Below are 13,877 nucleotides of genomic sequence, written 5' to 3'. Positions count from 1 at the left end.
AAACACGTGCAGGACGGCTTGTTGCAATGGGCAAAATACGGAAAGTAAAAACAAGGACGCCCTCCGGCGTGGATACCTCAGTGGATCTGGAGAATGCACTTGACAACGCGACAGAGGAGGAGGCGACGGGCTGCGGACCCATTGAGGCGATCTGCGTGCACCTACAGAGACCGGATGTGGAGGACAAGCTGAACGGACTACATTCCTTTGCGGTTTTGGCGCTGCGCAAGGAGAAGGTGCAGGAAATTTGCGAGAGCGACCTGGTTCGGATAGCGGCCCCCCTGCTGTGCGATAAAGAGCCAGCCATCCGAGATGCGGCAGCCGGAGCCTTCCGGAATCTTTCCGTGTTCGGCTCGGAGGTGTGTGACTTTCTCGTGGACAACGACATATTAACGGCACTACTGTCACTTTTGCTGGACTACGATCTGACCAAAAATGGCTTCGACAGCGAAATCCTTTCGGATATATTCCTTCAGGCAGTACATCTGCTCCGTAATCTGTGCGAGAGCTCGCCGACGGCCACGGAAGCCTTCAACCAGGCAAATCTCCTGCCCAGGCTGCTCGTGTGTCTGGATTACAGGAAATTTGGTTTAGATATTGCCCTCTCAGTAGCGCAATTGGTTCTAGTGGTGTCCGAGAACAACTCTAGCTGCTGGAACCTTTTGGCCAACGCAAGTATACTGCCGGAGCTGCTTAATGTTCCGGCTGAGAGCCATGGACAGCTCTACCTCAACGCCTTGGCCGCTGGCATACTTTGCAATGTACCCGCCTGCGCAGCGGCTCACACCCGAGAGATCCTGACTAGTCTCAACCAACTGCTCACCATCGATACACAGGCCCATCTGATGGGATGTAAATCCGAGATTCAAACTGCAAAGTCTAAAAACGAGGCTCCCGTGCTGGAGATATCCATGGAAACGGAGGAGCTCACAGAGACCCAGAGTGTCAATCCGTCCAAATCGAATGAGAGCGAAGGGGAGGAGACGCTGAAGAACCTGGAGCACTTGCTGGACGCCCAGCGTCTAGTGGCGGAAATTATCACAAACCTAGGCTCCAGCGACGACCAAAGCGAATGGGGCTCGGACAGCAACCAATCGGAGACGGAAAGTGTGGCTGACTACGAGATGGAGGAGGATGCAGCAGACAGTGGAAGTGGGGGATTGCCCGCTAACTTCTTAGAGACCATTAAACAGAACCAAGTGGTGCAGAAGCTGTGGCAAAAAGCTCAGCCCTTAGATCCTTCTGTAGAGAAGCTTCTCGATCAGCAAGACGGCATTCGGGAGAAGTTAGCAAAGATGCGGGTGTCCTACCTCATTTGTCTGCAGAATCTCTGCAATGTGCTGACTGCCGAGAATTTGGGTGGCTATAACGAAATCTACAACATGTGGATGAATCTTGGCCAACAAGCCTTCAAAGGAACCGAGGACGCCGCCGTCATGGAGGCCATAACGTCGCTAATGCGCTCCTCACTGAGTTTGCTGAAGTCACGGCGGGATCTCTTTGGCCAGATGACCGAGAACGATCTAAACATGATAATCGAGGGCGCCAGCAAATGCACGGTTATGGACATTCGAGTAAACTGGAACCGGATGCTTGGCACCTTGGGTTCCCTACTCTCGGAGTCACTCGTCAAGGCCATTGTGCTCTTCCTTTTAAACTCATGTGCTCGCGAGGACGATTTATGGGCCCTGTCCGAAGGACTGGACGCCCTCATGGACATATTCGCGGTGGACGATTGGCCGCAAATCATCGCTGAGCTGGAAATGTGCGAGCGCGTTCAGGCGTTGGAAGAACTTTTTAAATCTAAGTTGCGCCAACAGAAACGAGAGCTCAAAGAGCGAAAAGCGACTATTTATACAGTAAAAACAAATTTTTCACGCTTTGTTTCGTATCTAAATAAAAACTGTAAACAATAAAATTACCTTACTGAAAATAAGTAACATAAAGTGTTAGTTGTCGTTAAAACTGAACACTCTGGAGGGAAGTTGACTGTTTAAATCTTTAAATTTAGTATACAGAGTTATTCAGTCAATAAAACTAACATAGGAAAGCCTTTTTGACTTAGCTATGCGTTTTTTTTTAAATTTGATTTTAGCTTAAAATAACAATTTCGATAAGTGTAAACTATTAAAAATATTCCGATTTTACGGATTACAGGCTTGACTATTTAATTTTTGAAAGAAATCATTAAATACGCCATGATTTCTAGTTGGAAAAGGTTGTGCCTAAGTGGTATTATTTTTGTGGTATTGGCCATCTATTTGACCGTAGCCCAGGAAGACGGAAGAGCAAAAGAAGGTACGGTAGGAGCACCAGGATCAGGAACACCAAAAAGAGCACAGGCCACCCGTGAGGTGACAGCATCACATAATAATCCTTTATCCATGCCAAAAAATCAGAGGAGAAGTGGAATCCAAAAAACGGACGGAGGTGAAGTAACTACAACAACGGTAGGAGGAGCCCCACTACAGAAAAAATTTGCACGATTCCTGAAAGTGATGAAAAAGGCCGAGTTAAATCATGAACAGCGAAAGATCGTGGTGATAACCAGCAACCACGAGGTGGAAGATACTGCGTTGGCAGAAGCAAGTCGCGAGGAGATACAACCTGGAGCAATGGATAAAAACGTCGCCGAAAAAATGTACAGGAGGGCGAGACGTCCAGGCAGACATAGGACACGGAACACTATATCTCAATCGAATAGTTGATGTATTACGGGAAGTCTACAACAACTCATGAGATGAACTAGAAGAAAAGTACAACATTAACGAGTAATATTTCAATTACAATAAATAATAAGGCATCGAAATGTAGAATTATGTTTAGATTCAATGTTTGTAAAGATATTAATGTATAATGCCCTATTTTAAATACAATTTAAGATATTTTCATATTATTTAAATTGGAAATAAATTAATATTAGTTCATTTTCATGGTGGTAATAAATATTTATTCTGTACCTTTAATAGTCCAAGTATTACGTTTTATTAAGCTGCATTGATTTCCAGACGGGGTTTATGCGTTGACATCCCTCGCGCAGGTGGTTCAGCAAGAATGCGACGCTTCCCTCGACAGAGTTGGTGGGCTGAAGCATGCCTGCCCTCCGGCACCCAGCGATATGTCGTCCGTATCTCCATTTGGTCTTGAATAACTTATTGCAGTGCTCACACATCATACTAACTCCCTCATCCTCCCCCTCCTCGTCCTCGCCACCGGAACCGGCTTTATCTGACCGTACCGATGGCCTTTTGGGACTCACCCACTTGGGCTCCGATTTGATCAACAGTTGCGTTTTGTTCTTTCGCTGCAGCTCCTCTTGGTGGTTGTAGCGAATGTGGTTGAAAATCTTCGACGTACTGGTCTTTGTACGATCGCAGAGCGTGCACTTAAGATACGAGCGGTAAGGCAGATGCTTGAAGCAGTGCTTTTGCAACTGCGACCGTCTGGTGGTTGGCTGCACCTCGCGGCACTGCAGGCACATGGCCTTACGGCCGGGCTCAAGGATCTTAAAACTGTTCTCGATGATATGCTCGAAGTCGTGTTTCTTGAATACGTGTGACCGCCATTCGTCCATTGAGGCGATCTCCTTGCCGCACTTGGGGCACAAATACGAGATGAGCTTCGTCAGACCATTGGTGGACACCTCCGCATCGGAATCCCGTGTAGGCGTCGTTGACAGCCGACGTCGCTTGGCCGCCTGTACCTGTGTACCCGATGTGTTCATTTCCTTTCTCAGCTGGGCCACCTCCTCTTTGCCAAGTGCGTCGATCTCGATGATTACCACCTCCTGATTCTCCTCCTTTTCCCCCGGTGCAGCTGCCTCTGCCTTTTTTACATCTTCTTTATCTTTGGTGGGATAGTCTTTGTCTTCGAAAAACTCTTGACACAGTGCATCCAAATCCGCCTCGTATTTAGGCGCCTTTTCTTCCTCCTTGCGCAGAATGTCCTCGTAGGCATTTAGGCACCTGTCCAGATTCTGTTCGCTGGCATTGGTGTTGTTTGGAGTCTTGGTCGCAGCTGGTGGTGATTGAGTTGTTGGCTTTTCCATTTCCCCTGATAGGTCAATGTCCATGAGCGCCTTTTGCAGCAGATCTTTGCGCTTTTTTTCTGAGACATTTAATTTTGGCCGTCCACGCGGTAACCTATTGGGCACTACGGGCTTCTCCACGTTTCCCGGATTTATAGAATTTGCGGTTGCGGGAAGTTTCTGATCCTGCTGCTGTTGCCTCTTCATTTGGCGCAGTTTGTTCTCGTACTTCTCGATCTCTCGCATATGGGTGTCCATGAGGTGGACGTTCAGTGCCCTGCGCCTCGTATACGCCATGCGGCAATGCACGCAGCGGTATGTCTCACTGTGCTCCAGATGCATGAAGTAGTGGTACTGCAGCAGGGCGATTGTATTGTGGGCGTTCTCCACCCATTTAAAGCACAGCTGACACTCATGGAAGCGCTCGTCGATTTGGATAAAGTTAAAGTCCGAGTAGGTTTTCTTCAGGTAGTCGTGTTTCTGTATAAAATGCAAATATTCAATCAAAAGAGCCGACTGCGGGGGGTATTGAGCGACTTGCCGTATTTAAATGTTGACGCCACTCGGCCTGTGTGCGAAAGGCTTTGCCGCACTCTGGACATATGTACACCATGTGCGCCTCGAGGCGTGCATTCAGCCGGCTCTGCTCGTCTGTTAAAGACAAGTTCTTCGACATTTTTCAGAAAAATTGAACAATTGTGCGAAATATAAACAATTTAAACGATTTGCTTGTTCTTGATTTGAGATGAGCGATTAGCGATAAACTAAAATTATAACAAGATCAGAGTGACCAAATTAGCTTGCTTTAGATAACTACATGCAGCCGTATTATCGGGGAACCCTCATCTCTAGCACGCCAGACTTTCTTGTGCCCGCGACTCCTGGTTAAGTTGGAAAATATCCTAAAATAACGCTAAGAAAAGCATTTTAATTTGATATTAGGCTAATTAATAAAGAAAGACGTGCCATGTCGTCCGCAGCCAAGCCGGCGGTAAGTTCCAACTCTCTGTTTTGGCGCCAACGCTTCATTTAACTTGTTTTCTATTCGCAGACAAGCGCTGGCAGCGGGAGCTCCACGTCTGCAGCTGCTGCCTCTGCAGGCGCTGCTTCAGCATCAGCCTCGGCATCGTCGTCCAACGTGCAGGAGTTCAAGATCCGGGTACCCAAGATGCGCAAGAAGCACCACGTGATGCGGTTTAACGCGACCCTGAACGTGGATTTCGCCCAGTGGCGTAATGTGAAACTGGAGCGGGAGAACAACATGAAGGAGTTCCGAGGCATGGACGAGGATCAACCCAAGTTCGGCGCCGGATCTGAGTATAACCGGGATCAGCGCGAGGAGGCGCGTCGCAAGAAGTTCGGCATTATTGCACGCAAATACCGTCCGGAGGCGCAGCCTTGGATCCTGAAAGTCGGGGGTAAGACCGGCAAGAAGTTCAAAGGCATCAGGGAAGGCGGCGTTGGCGAAAATGCCGCCTTCTATGTATTCACACATGCTCCGGACGGAGCGATCGAGGCATATCCCCTGAATGAGTGGTACAACTTCCAGCCTATTCAGCGCTACAAGTCCCTGTCCGCGGAGGAGGCTGAACAGGAGTTTGGGCGGCGGAAGAAGGTGATGAACTACTTCTCACTCATGTTGCGGAAGCGCCTGCGCGGCGACGAGGAAGAGGAACAGGATCCAGAGGAAGCCAAGCTACTGAAAGCGGCCACCAAAAAGTCCAAAGAGCTAAAGATCACCGACATGGACGAATGGATCGATTCCGAGGACGAGTCCGACTCGGAGGACGAGGAGGATAAGAAGAAAAAAGAGCAGGAAGACAGCGATGATGACAAGGCCAAGGGCAAGGGCAAAAAGGGAGCGGAAAAGAAGAAAAAGAAGCGGGACGTGGATGATGAGGCCTTCGAGGAGTCTGACGATGGTGACGAGGAAGGCAGGGAAATGGATTACGATACCAGTTCCAGTGAGGAGTATGTCAAACTAATATTTAATTTTTTGTGTTTGGATAACATTTTATTCTCTCGTTTGTAGCGAACCGGATCCGGAGGCTAAGGTAGACAAGGACATGAAGAGCGTGGCCGAAGAGGACGCGCTGCGTAAGTTACTCACCTCTGACGAGGAGGAGGAGGATGAGAAGAAATCCGATGAATCGGAGAAGGAAGACGCCGATGGCGAGAAGAAAAAGAAGGAGAAGGGCAAAGACGATGCCGCTAAGGATAAAAATAAGAAGAAGAAATCAGGCAAGGACGACAAAAAGGGCAAGTCAAATGGTAGCGGCGACTCCTCAGACACTGACTTCAGCTCCGACAGCACGGACTCTGAGGATGATCTAAGCAATGGTCCTCCCAAAAAGAAGCCCGCCACCAAGGACAAGGACAAAGATAAAGAGAAGGAGAAGGACAAGGAGAGTGCTGCAGCCAGCAGCAGCAGCAATGCCAACAAATCGCGATCGGCCACGCCAACCCCCTCGACAGACGCCAGCAAACGCAAGATGAACAGTCTTCCCAGTGACCTCACCGGCTCGGACACCAGCAACAGTCCGACCAGTACACCGGCAAAGAGACCCAAGAACGAAATCAGCAACTCGCTGCCCACATCCTTTTCCGGCACTAAAGTGGAGTGAGTACCGCGTACCCAGCGAATCCCTCTAGGCTTCTTTTAACTTTTACATTCACTACTTGCAGGGACTACGGCATCACCGAGGAGGCAGTGCGTCGCTATCTCAAGCGAAAGCCTCTGACTGCTACAGAGCTGCTCACCAAGTTCAAGAACAAGAAGACTGGCGTCTCCAGCGACCGTTTGGTTGAGACCATGACGAAAATCCTGAAGAAGATCAATCCCGTCAAGCACACCATACAGGGGAAGATGTATCTCTGGATAAAGTAGGTGGAGCAGACATGTGATTTAAATAACTTTGTAATCCAAAATGCATTATTGTTCGAAAAATATACAAAAATATTGAAATCAAGTGATATTTTTTTAATTTAATTGGGTTGCAAGGGAATTTACAAAAAATTTTAAACAATAACATTGCATTCCCCATAATTGCGCTAGCGCGCAAACACTCTAAAAACAGCTGTTATACTAGCGATGGAAGTTGGTCCGATTAATATTCGATAATCGATATTTTACTTTTCTTTTTCAATAAGTCGTGGAGAAATAAAATTGCGATACATCGATCATTTTCGAAAACATCGGTATCGATGCTGGTGCAGCTCTAACGTTCGTGTAAATTGTAATATCCCAATAATTAGCAAGTGAGCCAAAAAGTGTTCGTTTTCCTCTTATCGCGACGACTGTTATGCCCAGGGGGTAACATAGAGAGGATTCCGTTGATTACCAGACACGGAGCCAAGGTGTCCGCCTGCCGGAGCAGGTCAAAACAAAGTAAAACGCAATACCACAGCGATGGCGACGAGCGTTGATTGGATATAGGAAATCTGCCAGAAAGAAAATATAAGCCCCAGTCAACTATCAGCAATTAAGTTTACAGTGAGTGTACGTGAAAAATGGTTCGGGAAAACACAGGAAATCGCCCTCAGCTGCTTTGTTGTTGTGTTAATTTAATGCATACACAGAAGCAGTCACAGGCACCCACACACACACATGCACATGTCCCAGCAGATACGCCTGAAAAAAAAGCATAACAAAAGCGAATTTACGAAATTGAAGTACATTAACTTCTAGCTGCTGCTCTCAATTGGGTGGCGCTTTATTCGTTTATCCTTTGGCGCCTTTCACCTGTTACCCGCGGGGCGTTTTCTACATGTTTATACGTTCATACGTACATACATACATATGTACATACCGATATTCTTACAAAAAGAAACCTTGAATAATACCCCCCTTTCGTGGTGCCTTGTAAAGTTCAAGGTGTGCATGTGCGTGTGTGTGGGCGGGAGCTGCGTGTGTGCGGTGGTGTGTAATGTGTAATTTGATGTATCGGCGCCTTCTAAACAAAGCAAATTAATGAAAAATTTCCGCAGATATGTAAATATATTGTACAGATTTTGTAGGATATTATCGATGTGTTAGGATAATTTAATTTAAATTTAAATACAAAATTAAATAAGCGCATATCGTTAAATTCAATGTGAATGTAAGCCTTAAATGAACATTGAAAATGTGGCTGAAAGGCTCAATGTAGAATGTCACACAATAAACTAGTTTTTAGCTGCAAGAAACAGGACCTTTTTTATTTCTAAACAGCTTTAATTGGCTTTAGGGTTTAAACATCTATTATCTCTTATCAACAAACAAGTTATAAATAATTCCTCATTATTAAGCAGATTAAAAATAAATAAAATAAAAGAATACTAAGTGATAGTTGTTCGGGAAACCCCAAAACTTAAGGTTCATCCTAGACATAAGGAATTTATATTGAGAGCCTTCACAAACAAGAATGGTTTAGAAACTTAGCATTAATTCAATTCAAAAATTGTAAGGATATCCAAATGGTTCTGTGTTTCGCAGGTAAAATTCCTGTACCAATTGGAGATTGAAATTCTATCGGACGCACGCGCCTTTACAGATTGAATTTCGCATCGGAATATTTAGCCCTGTGTGTCGTCGGCCTCCTTCCCATTTTATTGTTTACCCATCCAATAAAAATAAAGTCACGTTCTCATTAAAGTCTCTGCTGCTGCTCCGCTTGTCTATCGATGTGCTAATGCCTGGTGACGTTTTTTTCTTTGTTAGCCAGTGAATTTAATACACATTTTTGTGGCATATTTGCACACCGCACAGTACCGCACCGCACCCCACCGGGGGGGTGTGAGTGCCGAACGGGTTAGCAGATTTATTAATTTTTCATAAAGCAAACTTTCCACGTTTGCTTCACTCTCATCCTCTGGGATCCATCTGCGTTCTGTTCTCGATTAAGCTAGCTATGTATGGGTTTCTGGGTCTTATCAGCTAGTGACTCATCTAGTTTGAGCCGGCAAGCAGGGCTGAATCTACATATGCTTTGATAGTGATTAGTGAATCGAATCTGCCCCCAAAAGATCTCGGTTTTAGTTGGCCGATAAAATCAATTGATTGGTAAATTGAGCTCAATCACAGTCAGGCGGCCAAATGCGTTGATTGTTTCTGCTGCTTGCATAAACATCAACTGCAATAATTTCGAGAAACCGCACGGACTGATCGTCGTCGCTGCGTCAACAAACAAAACAGCTGTTCGATCGGCTAACATGTCTGAAAGAAAAGTAAAATTTAGTCATATCAACAGCAACTCATACATATGTAAATACATATGTACATAGATATGTACATATATGTACCAACCACCGCCGACCCCCTGCACAGTCAGCGCACTTGGTCGTAAAAATTATAATATAGCAGCGATCACAAGCCGTTTATCTTATCAGCTGGCAGAGCTGTTTGTTTGCCGTTAAAACGCGAAGCCGAGCCGAATATGTATATCGCAGGTTGCCTTCGCTCCTGATCCTCATTTACCATGTCGGTCAGGTTAATAGCACAGCCAGTGACAACATATCGAATATTTGCTGATTTCAATAGTTTAAATATTTACTAATGTTGTAATAGATATCTTTACTATAAAATTCTTTAAATGATCAAGACGAGCATAAGCGAAGGAACAAAAGCTGACCACTGAAAACTTAGAAACAATTACACTTAGCAAATGAGTGGTTAACTTTGCTAATAATGGTCCTACCTCACTAACTCTCTTACATTTCTTCTTTTCAGTCCACGGCCGAAAAGAACTCAATCGCTGGCAGTGAAACCCTGATGAGAAATGCTAATAGTGCGGATGGTCTTTACACATCACAGAAGCAGAGGACACAGCGGACTAGAGCAATAACAGTATAGAGGAAAACCCAATCGTCGCCGGAAGTTGTGTCGTCCTGGGTGGCAGTATGTCCAGGAGGAGTTGCCACATAATTACCCTGCTGGGCTTGTGCCTGGTCTGTCATGAAGCGGCAGTGGCTAGGGGACATGTGCTGGTCTATCGACGAATCACAAGTCAGGTAAGCTTTGGTTAAATCCTCTTAAAAATTGAAATAAATACTAATCCTTGTGGTTTACCTACAGTTGATTGAAGAGTTTAATGATCTCCCAGCACAATTTGGCGCCCAGCTGCCCTCAAATGGTCTCAAAGTGTATGTGGTTCCCGCCAAGCGCCCATATTTTGGTTGTGTTTCTCTGGATAGGCCGCCGCATCTGAATTATCCAGCCAATGCCAAATTTGTGGCCCTGGTATCTCGGTATGTGTGGACATCAAATGGAACTAGAGTAATGATTTTTGGCTAATTATGAATGTTTTTCAGTGGCGGCGATTGTACTTTTGAGCGCAAGGTGCGAGTAGCCCAGAATGCCAGCTATTCTGCTGTGATTGTCTACAATAATGAAGGCGATGACTTGGGTGAGCGAAGCCACTTCCGTAACAGAGATAGAAGAATACTCAATGCCCTTTTTAACTTTATAGAGCAAATGTCCGCCGATAATGCGACGGGCATCAGAATACCCTCCGTATTTGTGGGCCATACGACAGGCAAGGCGTTGGCCACATATAACACACCCGAGGTGGTGCTGATCATCAACGATGAGCTGCCCTTCAACATCAACACCCAGCTTATATTGCCCTTCTCCATACTTATCGGCCTGTGCTTCATCATAATGGTGAGTGTGATCCTTGAATGATTCGTTCTTTTTTCGAATGGATTTCTTTGTTGCCTGCGTCCAGGTTATCTACATGATCTACAAGTGCATCCGCGAGCAACGTCGCTTGCGTCGCCATCGACTGCCCAAGAGCATGCTGAAGAAGCTGCCGGTGCTTCGCTACACTAAGAACAATGTGAACAACAAGTACGACACCTGCGTAATCTGTCTGGAGGACTTTGTCGAGGACGATAAGTTGCGGGTGCTGCCCTGCTCGCATCGTATGTGATATGATGTTTGTGTTGATTTATTATCCCATCTCATCTCTATTATTGCATCCAGCTTATCACACACACTGCATCGATCCCTGGCTCACCGAAAATCGTCGCGTCTGTCCTATTTGCAAGCGCAAGGTTTTTACGAAGGGCGAAGCACGTGCAAGTCGGAGTCGACAGCCTTCTTTGGATAATGTCACCGATACGGACGACGATACCACGCCACTCTTGCAGCAGCAGCAATCAAACGGCAGGCAGGGAGGAGTCCAGGTGAGCTCCGCCTCCTCCGCTGCTGGTGCAGCTGGCGGCAGCAGCTCAAGTGTGTCAGCGGCTGCTGCTGCGACCGGAACAACACGACACGGAACGTTCCGGCGAGGGGACGCTGGTCGGAACCCTTTCGAGGAGTCCCAGAGCTCGGACGACGAGAATGGTACGTCTGCTGACGAATTGATTTCGTTGATTGTTCAAATACGTAATACTTAATACTTTAAACACAGCTCTGCTGGATTCTGCCGTGCGTCCGCCCAACGAGCGCATTAATCCCTTCGATCGTGCGCCCAACCTGCCGGTCCATCTAGCGGAGCAGTTGGGTGAACGTCGTCCCACGATCTGGTCTCGCATCAACTTTGGGTATGAACAATATTTTGATAAAACCACAAAAGTATACAGATAGTAAGTCGTTTCTCTCCTTCAGTTCATTCTTCCGACGCCAGCCGACTACGATTAGTGTGGCGGCGCCTCCCTTTCTGGATCAAGTGGAGTCTGGTACCATGGGTGCCATGGGACTGCCGGTGACGGGGACAGTTGCTGTGGCTACGCCCGCATCGAACAACATCCTCAATCCGAATTTAAGCGGCTCCTTCAAGGACGACGACGATATGCCACCGCATCGCTCGATCTACGAACCGATAGCAATCAGTACGCCTGCCACGGAGACGACGGGGGCCGCCGATGATTCGGCTTTCCTGCAAACGCCCACGCAGGGCGGCATAGGCGTGGCCGCACTGCCGCATAGCGCCTCCGATCGCCAGTTTCTCATATGAATAGCGAGTCCTTAGACTGTAGGTTGTCTGTCCAGTCGATGATCCTCGATCCGGAATGCAGTTTTTCGATTGGATTTTCGATATAAATGCTGTGGCTGCCAGCTGCTTTGTTTTAAACAACTAACTAATGTTTATTATTAATATTAATAAATATGTAGCCAAACCTTGTGTTGGACTGTGCGCTGCTGTCCCACTTCCAGGGCATCCTCCCGCAAACACAGACACAAATACTGACACAGAGACAAAACGCAAACACAAAACACACACAACGTCATTATAGGCGTATACAAATTGTGATTTATTTTATATACATTTTATAATTAACCCAATTGGCTTACTAGAGAGACCGCCGTACCCCCGCCAGCGATACACCCAACCAAAAAACAGTCAAAGAAAGAAAATTAGAAAACGATTTAAGATTCAATTGTTTACCTGATTCGGATTAATCATTGTTTATTTTTTTGTTTAGTAATTCAATTACAGACACAACACATTGCAACACTTACACACAGCGACCAAGCTGCTGATTTACGAAATTAGTCGACTGTTAATCAAGTGGACATTTTAATTTAACGTTAACCAGTTAAACAAAAAGAATGAAATTAATGTAAACGATTAAAAATTGATTATGTGGCATTGGCCTGTATATTGTATATTATTCTCGATTTAACTAATTTTAAGTTAACTATTTTTAGCATACGAAACTGATATCCAATGTTACTATTTGATTTTCGACCCGAACTGTACCAAAATATGATCAAATTATATTTCAAAGTCAATGTCGTCGTTGCCAGAACACACTCCACTACAAGTAGAAAACTTAAGCGCTAGTTTGTGATTATTTTTCCCAAAAATAAAACAAAAGAAAAGAAATTAAAGAAAAGAAAAGAAACCTACTTATAAAAAAAGCAACTGATGAAAACTGTTCACGAAACAAAACGAAATCAATTAGGGCATAGATGCAGATATATTTAGAAATGCTGTGGCAGTGTAATCTAAATTTAATTTACATTCAACAAAATAAACGTAATGAATATAAACTATGCAACTGTTTTTTTCTGGCCTAAACAATCTTGTAAAGTTGTGATGGTTTTGCAGTGGCTCTTTTAGCAAGGAAAAATATTTATTACTTCAAAAACCAAATTGAATTTATTAAATTGTGCAACTATATGTTTATTTTATTACTTTAACATTGTTTTCCCATATCGGTGTAAATATCTGATCATTATTTTATGTTTAGCCGCACGACCTTCTGCAGGATCTGATGGAGCAGTAGCGATTTCGGTTGCCACCACATCCATGATATCTCATCTTGACACAGTCCCTGGCTCTCCTGTTGAAGTACCACATTTCGTTATTGGCTGATCTCCGGCAATTACGTCCATTCCGATGTCCCTCATTCCTGCCGCCAATACAAGTTTGGTTGCCTAGGATAGGAGAACATCGATGTTTAACCTGTTAACTTGTTTAACTTAATATAATTCCACTTACGAGGACTGCCTCTGCAACTTCTCCTGGGCACTAGTGAGGGACAAATACAGGACAAGACAAGCCAAAATCAGAATGAACTTCATTTTAGTTGGATTCTTAATGGATGCTCGTCTTGAACTGACTGATCAGTCAAATTATGGCTTTATATAGTTGCGTATACCAACTTTTCCATAGGAAATTGAAAACAATTTAACAATTGCCTCTATTTTGGTTTATATTGGGCCCATCGGATAATACAAGACAACAGGTACTGTCCTATATTGAATAATCTTTACATTGGGATCTGAATCAGAATCATCTGTATTACGACAATAACCTAGCAGATTTTTATACATATACATTTATCCCAAAAGTTTCCACTTCCAAGCACAATACAGCTGCAGAGACATTTTTAATCATCGATCGGTGTATTAAATTGTTGT

At 45.1% G+C, this 13,877-nt stretch overlaps 5 protein-coding genes across 7 annotated transcripts; 3 read left to right on the top strand and 2 right to left on the bottom strand.

The window, feature by feature from the left end:
• The first annotated feature begins 26 nt into the window (after positions 1 to 26).
• Positions 27 to 1,946, top strand: LOC110191938 (HEAT repeat-containing protein 3). The gene has a single exon (XM_020962954.2). It carries the CDS (start codon positions 27 to 29, stop codon positions 1,914 to 1,916), a length of 1,890 nt encoding a protein of 629 aa, XP_020818613.2. The 3' UTR covers positions 1,917 to 1,946.
• A 77-nt stretch (positions 1,947 to 2,023) lies between these two features.
• LOC110191939 (uncharacterized) lies at positions 2,024 to 4,801 on the bottom strand. 2 transcript variants are annotated; one of them, XR_002320047.2, is made up of 4 exons: positions 4,569 to 4,801; positions 2,961 to 4,507; positions 2,608 to 2,745; positions 2,024 to 2,489 (listed from the first exon to the last, which is right to left on the bottom strand). XR_002320047.2 is itself a non-coding variant. In XM_020962955.2 (3 exons), exons 1-2 carry the CDS (start codon positions 4,701 to 4,703, stop codon positions 2,978 to 2,980), a joined length of 1,665 nt encoding a protein of 554 aa, XP_020818614.2. In that variant the 5' UTR covers positions 4,704 to 4,801; the 3' UTR covers positions 2,024 to 2,745; positions 2,961 to 2,977. The 2 variants fall into 2 exon arrangements, 1 of the variants encoding a protein (XP_020818614.2); XM_020962955.2 differs by having other exon boundaries at positions 2,024 to 2,745.
• TfIIFalpha (transcription factor IIFalpha) lies at positions 4,659 to 6,996 on the top strand. The gene is made up of 4 exons (XM_020962689.2): positions 4,659 to 5,018; positions 5,079 to 5,998; positions 6,060 to 6,647; positions 6,713 to 6,996. The coding sequence occupies exons 1-4, from the start codon at positions 4,995 to 4,997 to the stop codon at positions 6,912 to 6,914; spliced, it is 1,734 nt and encodes a 577-aa protein (XP_020818348.1). The 5' UTR covers positions 4,659 to 4,994; the 3' UTR covers positions 6,915 to 6,996.
• A 193-nt stretch (positions 6,997 to 7,189) lies between these two features.
• Positions 7,190 to 13,007, top strand: gzl (godzilla E3 ubiquitin protein ligase). Of its 2 annotated transcripts, none has more exons than XM_020962635.2 (9): positions 7,190 to 7,520; positions 9,735 to 10,015; positions 10,080 to 10,252; positions 10,316 to 10,410; positions 10,474 to 10,667; positions 10,732 to 10,927; positions 10,989 to 11,351; positions 11,419 to 11,551; positions 11,616 to 13,007. In XM_020962635.2, the coding sequence occupies exons 2-9, from the start codon at positions 9,905 to 9,907 to the stop codon at positions 11,962 to 11,964; spliced, it is 1,614 nt and encodes a 537-aa protein (XP_020818294.1). In that variant the 5' UTR covers positions 7,190 to 7,520; positions 9,735 to 9,904; the 3' UTR covers positions 11,965 to 13,007. The 2 variants fall into 2 exon arrangements, with proteins under 2 accessions (XP_020818294.1, XP_020818293.1); XM_020962634.2 differs by having other exon boundaries at positions 7,198 to 7,526.
• On the bottom strand, positions 12,382 to 13,601 carry LOC110191906 (kunitz-type serine protease inhibitor homolog alpha-dendrotoxin). The gene is given in 3 exon segments (XM_020962891.2): positions 12,382 to 13,391; positions 13,456 to 13,474; positions 13,476 to 13,601. Coding segments are annotated over 3 exon segments (273 nt in total). The 5' UTR covers positions 13,539 to 13,601; the 3' UTR covers positions 12,382 to 13,200.
• Positions 13,602 to 13,877: the final 276 nt, after the last annotated feature.

Source organism: Drosophila serrata, unplaced genomic scaffold (genome assembly GCF_035046125.1).
Source record: "Drosophila serrata isolate PLE 108 unplaced genomic scaffold, ASM3504612v1 contig_360, whole genome shotgun sequence".
Lineage (NCBI taxonomy): Eukaryota > Metazoa > Arthropoda > Insecta > Diptera > Drosophilidae > Drosophila > Drosophila serrata.
The sequence above is the reverse complement of the archived record's forward strand: the minus strand, read 5'-3'. Positions and strand labels throughout refer to the sequence as shown.

Bases quoted from the DNA above. Each gene is read 5' to 3' on its own strand.
- gzl (XM_020962635.2), top strand. From the start codon at position 9,905: ATGTCCAGGAGGAGTTGCCACATAATTACCCTGCTGGGCTTGTGCCTG. The intron at 10,016-10,079 runs GTAAGCTTTGGT...GTTTACCTACAG, and splicing joins ATCGACGAATCACAAGTCAG to TTGATTGAAGAGTTTAATGA. The intron at 10,668-10,731 runs GTGAGTGTGATC...GCCTGCGTCCAG, and splicing joins GCCTGTGCTTCATCATAATG to GTTATCTACATGATCTACAA.
- LOC110191938 (XM_020962954.2), top strand. From the start codon at position 27: ATGGGCAAAATACGGAAAGTAAAAACAAGGACGCCCTCCGGCGTGGAT.
- TfIIFalpha (XM_020962689.2), top strand. From the start codon at position 4,995: ATGTCGTCCGCAGCCAAGCCGGCG. The intron at 5,019-5,078 runs GTAAGTTCCAAC...TTCTATTCGCAG, and splicing joins CGTCCGCAGCCAAGCCGGCG to ACAAGCGCTGGCAGCGGGAG. The intron at 5,999-6,059 runs GTATGTCAAACT...TCTCGTTTGTAG, and splicing joins GATACCAGTTCCAGTGAGGA to CGAACCGGATCCGGAGGCTA.
- LOC110191939 (XM_020962955.2), bottom strand. From the start codon at position 4,703: ATGTCGAAGAACTTGTCTTTAACAGACGAGCAGAGCCGGCTGAATGCA. The intron at 4,508-4,568 runs GCAAGTCGCTCA...CATTTTATACAG, and splicing joins GGCGTCAACATTTAAATACG to AAACACGACTACCTGAAGAA.